Source organism: Apaloderma vittatum, unplaced genomic scaffold (genome assembly GCF_000703405.1).
Source record: "Apaloderma vittatum isolate BGI_N311 unplaced genomic scaffold, ASM70340v1 scaffold6493, whole genome shotgun sequence".
Lineage (NCBI taxonomy): Eukaryota > Metazoa > Chordata > Aves > Trogoniformes > Trogonidae > Apaloderma > Apaloderma vittatum.
In genome coordinates, this window is record NW_009706309.1 from 8,609 (window position 1) to 13,676 (window position 5,068).

General features: G+C 49.4%; 1 protein-coding gene across 1 annotated transcript; it reads left to right on the plus strand.

The window, feature by feature from the left end:
- Positions 1–926: 926 nt before the first annotated feature.
- On the plus strand, positions 927–4,811 carry LOC104271137 (solute carrier organic anion transporter family member 2B1-like; the record flags this gene model as incomplete). The annotated part of the gene is made up of 5 exons (XM_009865726.1): positions 927–1,064; positions 1,165–1,327; positions 2,737–2,964; positions 4,045–4,143; positions 4,681–4,811. Coding segments are annotated over 5 exons (759 nt in total), but the record flags the coding sequence as incomplete, so codon positions are not given.
- Between the last annotated feature and the right edge of the window lie 257 nt (positions 4,812–5,068).

Here is a 5,068-nt window from a genome sequence, read left to right on the forward strand (position 1 = left end):
TCCTTAGGGCATGCGATGGTTTGGGTTGGTTAGTTTATTTTAACTCATTTGAGGACTGGAAGGACGCCTGTGGAAAGCCACGTGGCAGCAGGGAAGGAGATGGCTTGCCAGGTCCTTTCCTTTGGCAAGTACTTTGCAGAGCTGTAGATAAAAGAGAAATGGTCTCCATCCCTCCTGGGCCAGTTCATTTGATGCTTACAAAATGCTTCTGTGTGAGAAGCAGGAAGGTGGGTGCTGCTCTCAGTAATGGTGGGGCAGCTCAAACCATGTGTCCACCCGGGCAGCTGAGCACCAGTATGTCCCAAACTTGGGAGGAGATGAGGTCAGACGATTTTCTGGGAGATGATGGTCTTTAATAAGGTTTCGTTCTGGAAGTGTGAAAGAACCATCATCTTTTCCTGAAGGAGGTATGTCCTTTACATCCAGGATTTCACAAGAAGGAAGGGAAAACAGAAACTCTGAATTATTCTCCCTGACCTTCTCTTGACTTTCTCTAAAGAAGCTGTTTGTTGCTGTGTTTGGAAGGGCTCGTTCCTGTCCCAGAAAAGCTCCTGCCAGCACTGGGGATGGCTGCCGGACAGGAGCGGGGAAGTTGTGCAACCTCCTGCTTCTGCTGCTGGATGTCAGGGTCGAGGCCAACACAAACTAGCAGCATCCCAGCTGAAATGATCTGTTTGTCCAAAGCCATATTTCGGCTCAAGAAACTACACTTTCCTTGCAAATACTAACCCTGTTGTCATTTTTGGCAGCGGACTAAGGCCCTGACCTAATTTCAGAAGACCACTGGTGGCAGAAGCGGGTGTAATATTTTAAAGGCTCATGCTCAAAGGTTCACGTTCAATAATTGTGCCTTCGTGTAGGAGTTGTGGTTTGTTATGTTGCAGCTCGCAGTAATCAGGCTGGATGTTCTCTTTTTGTGTTGGCAGTTCTTCGTTTTCTGCCATGGGCTCCTGCAGCTCTCCCAGCTCCTGGTCTCTGGCTATCTGAAGAGCTCCATCTCAACCATCGAGAGACGATATGGCCTCTCCAGCCAGACGTCAGGGCTGCTCGCTTCCTTCAATGAGGTGAAAACCAGCTTGCTCCTCCTAGTCTACCTGGTGAACGTTCTCCTCGTGCTCCCATCACCCCCTTGTGAGACCTCTTGGTCTGTGTGTCCTGCTGCAGGTTGGAAACACGTTGTTGATCGTCTTCGTAAGTTACTTCGGGAGCCGAGTGCACAGACCCCGTTTCATCGGCTGCGGTGCCATCCTTGTCTCCCTGGCCGGGTTCCTCATGTCTCTCCCCCATTTCATAACTGGACCCTATGAGTACGACCAGTCTGTTGCCAGTAGGTACTCAAGGAACTTATTTCATGTTTTTTGGGGCAGATAAAGGAAATGACCTTCCCTTCAAGAGTCTGGGAACTGCAAGCTGTAGGTTTGCCCTTCAGGAATTTTAGTTTTATGAGAAGTCACAGTCCTGAAAAGCAACAGCTGACCATGGGAGGCAGAGACAGGGGACAGCTGAAACCACCCAAAAGGGGTGTGCAAACCATCAAAACATAGGCTGTGCCTCTGATTCCCCTTGTCTTCTGCATAGCCACGCAGCAGACAAACACTGAACAGAAGGATCGTCTTCCCCAGCCCTCAGGGCTCTTGTCTTCCATGTGTTGAGCCAAGTTGGCCTCATTCATGTGAACTGCGTCCTTAGTTTCATAATGTAGATAAGATAAGGTCCCACAAACACACGAGGCATGGGAAGGAGCTTAACTCAACCCAACAGGACAGCTTTGGGGGAGGAATGTTTTCTGCAGTGAGGGAGTGTTGGTTTCACACCGAATTTCTCCTACTTGTGGGGCACCTCACCTGTTTTCCCCTGTCTAGCTGAGCTGTCTTTGAGGGAATACCTTGAGGTTTTAGATCCCCTCCAGAAAATCAACCTCCTGTGGGAAACGTGCAGGTGTAAATCACTCGTGGTGGAGCAGGTCAGAATGAATTTGGGATTTTCTCCCAGAAAGAAGGTGAAGGGTTGAGAAAAGAGAGGAGAAAACCACTTTCTCGTTACCTTCCCAAATGCTGCTGTGAAGCTGCAGAAAATCATTTCGAAATCTCCGCTAAGGAGCTTTTCTCGGGCTCATCAGAGAGAGCACAGCTGGCCCATTCCACTGCAGCCACCAAAGGAAGTCTCAATAGGTGAATAATTCATGGATGAAAACGGGTCAGGTGGTAGCAGCAGTTTGGAAACAATTACCCATGCGTTTCAGGAGCGCTGGTGCAGGTGTCCCTGTGTCAAGCACTCAGAATTGCCCATGATTTGAGGCGTAACCATGGAAATCCTGTTTCACCCAGTGTTTTAAGGAAGATAAGGGTGCTAGAATCAGCACTTTCACTTACGCAGCCTTGTAATCGCTTTCCGGTTAGAATGAGTTCCCGAGCAGCTACTCATGAAATCTACAGCTTTGATCATTTACCTTTATTGCACGATCCACCAAAGGCCCTTGAAGTGACCTCCAGCTCTGCGTTTCCCACGGAGGTGGCTTTTTGTGGCATGTGCATCCATCTCGCCGTGAGCATCTGCAGGGTATCTTTGCACTTTGTTTGCACTTCCTTTCGCCACCATTTCCCACCCAGCATCTACATGCTCACTGCTATTTTAGGGAAGCTCTTTCTCCAGACCACATTTACATGCCCGCTGCTATTTTAGGGAAGCTCTTTCTCCAGACCAAGCTCCTCAGACCTTCTCCCCTTGTCATCGCAGGCATGTTCAGCAACACCACTGACCTGTGCCAGCCTGGGGTGCCGGGGTCCCAGGGAAACCTCAGTGATGCTGGTTGCACCCCTCGTGCTGCCAGGGAGAACCACGAGGTTCTCCTTGTCATGTTCATCGCCCAGGCACTGCTGGGCATCGGTGGCGTCCCCATCCAGCCCTTCGGGATCTCCTACATCGATGATTTCGCCAGCGAGAGGAACTCCCCCCTCTACTTGGGTAAGGCTGCTCTGGGAAGAGGTGAAACCAGAATTAGGTTGATAGCAAGGCCAGACAGTCTTAATTTGCATTAACAAGAGCAGAACTTGCTATAGCCCTTCTGCTCTCCCCAGTGCTAGGAGTTTATCTCCTTCAAGCTTGGACAAACTGCAGACAGACCAGGAGTGCTGGAAAATGTGATTTAGGGGAGATGCTGGGATTTTTGGCCTGAGAGTGATAAGCCAGAGAGGGATATAATAACCATGTCCTCTTCCAAAAAAGCTTCAACAATTTAAAGAACAGTCTCGTCCCTTTGTTCACCAGAGGCAGCTATGGGCTTAAGATGCAGCAAAGAAGACTTTAGATAGAAGGAAACTTGCAGGGAACTAAAAAGTCAGGATCAACCATCTGAGAGGAGAGCAAGTATCCTTCAATAGAGACGATGCTGGAAAACAGCTTGGATGCACACCTAAAAGGAGTGTCCAAGGGTGATGGGATGGGCAAGACAGTCCTTGCAGGTCCTTCTGGCCCTGTTTCCAGCTGTTATCTGTGATGATGTTTTGAACTGAATGGGACAGCAAGGGTGGCTCAAAACCAGGCCATTGCTGTCAAGAAACTGGAAATACTGCATAAAATTTTGCTCTGGTAGATGCTCCAAACCTCTGAACAGAATTTGAAAGGATCACCTATCAGACAGTAGTAGTTGAATCTTACACATATTTAATTTTTTATCAGTAATTCACATAAGAGACTTTGCTGATAACTTTTATCTCTTTAACCTTGTAAAAAACCTCTGCATCTTCTGAATTTCTTATGCCAAGGGGCACCTCTTGTTCCTGGGTGCATTTCACTCTAGGAGGCTGAAGAGAAGTGATGGGAAAGATCTGAGTTTTGCAAAACCTCTCCTATAAAGAGAGCGTGGAAAGCATGGGGCTGTTATCCTTGGAAAGATGTGAGATAAGAAAGCTGTCGGGGAAATAGCCTGCACTGGAGGCAGATGGGGTGGACCCTGGACCAGCCCAGTCCTGCCTCAAGGCATGCCTTGTCCCCGTGGTCCTTTTTCATGGGGCTAAGCCCCTCTTTGCTCTCGCCTTTCTGCAGGCATCTTGTTCTCCGTGACCGTCATCGGGCCAGGGGTGGGCTTCATGCTGGGCTCTGCCATGCTGCGTTTTTATGTCGACATTGACAAAGTCACCAGAGGTGAGTGAACATGCTCTCCGAGGGATGGCCAGCACCCTTCGCCCTGCATCCCACCTACTGACCCAGCAGCTCCTTGGAGCATCCCAACCTCCAAGATGAGGGTGCAACCTGTGGGGCAAGGGCTGGCTCTTTTCACCTGCTGTCTGTCTGGTTAAATCACTTCCATCACCTGGCGATGCTCTGGGATTGGTCCTGTCAGTGCTGGGGTTGATGGGCCCAAATAAGTGGGTCCTTCCCACCCAACTGGCACGGGCTGCCCAGAGAGGTAGTAGATACCCCATCCCTGGAAAAATTCAAGGTCAGGTTGTCTCTATCCAAAGGACTGAGTGGGGTTTTAGACACCCTGGAGATACCAAAGAATGAAATGTGATGAAATGAATAAAATAAAATGATATGTCCCAGGTTGGGAGCCACCACTTTGGAGCTGGCTGATGTTTGGGATGACTGGGGCCACCCATAGCCATCCCTTCAGTGCACTGGGTTCTCTTTGTCCACCTTTGACTTAATTAGATTTAATTTTCTCCATTTGTGTTGCAGATGAAGTCCAGCTCACCAACAAAGACCCACGGTGGGTTGGCGCCTGGTGGCTTGGTTTCCTGGTCGCAGCCAGCCTCGTGGCCCTGTCTGCCGTGCCTTATTTCTTCTTCCCACGGGAAATGCCAAAAGAGGTAGGACAAGTGCTGCAGATCCCTCTTCTGACATTGCACAGAAATACCTTGTTCATTTATATGCGCGTTCCTCCTTCGCTGCCAGCACTAGCTGCTGCGTGTGTTACAGGGATAGGGCAAGGGCTGACAGTTTCAAACCGAAAGAGGGTAGATTTAGATTAGATATTAGGAAGAAATTCTTCACTGACAGGTTGGTGAGGCACTGGCACAGGTTGCCCAGGGATATTTTGGAAGCCCCCTCCTGGGAGTGTTCAAAG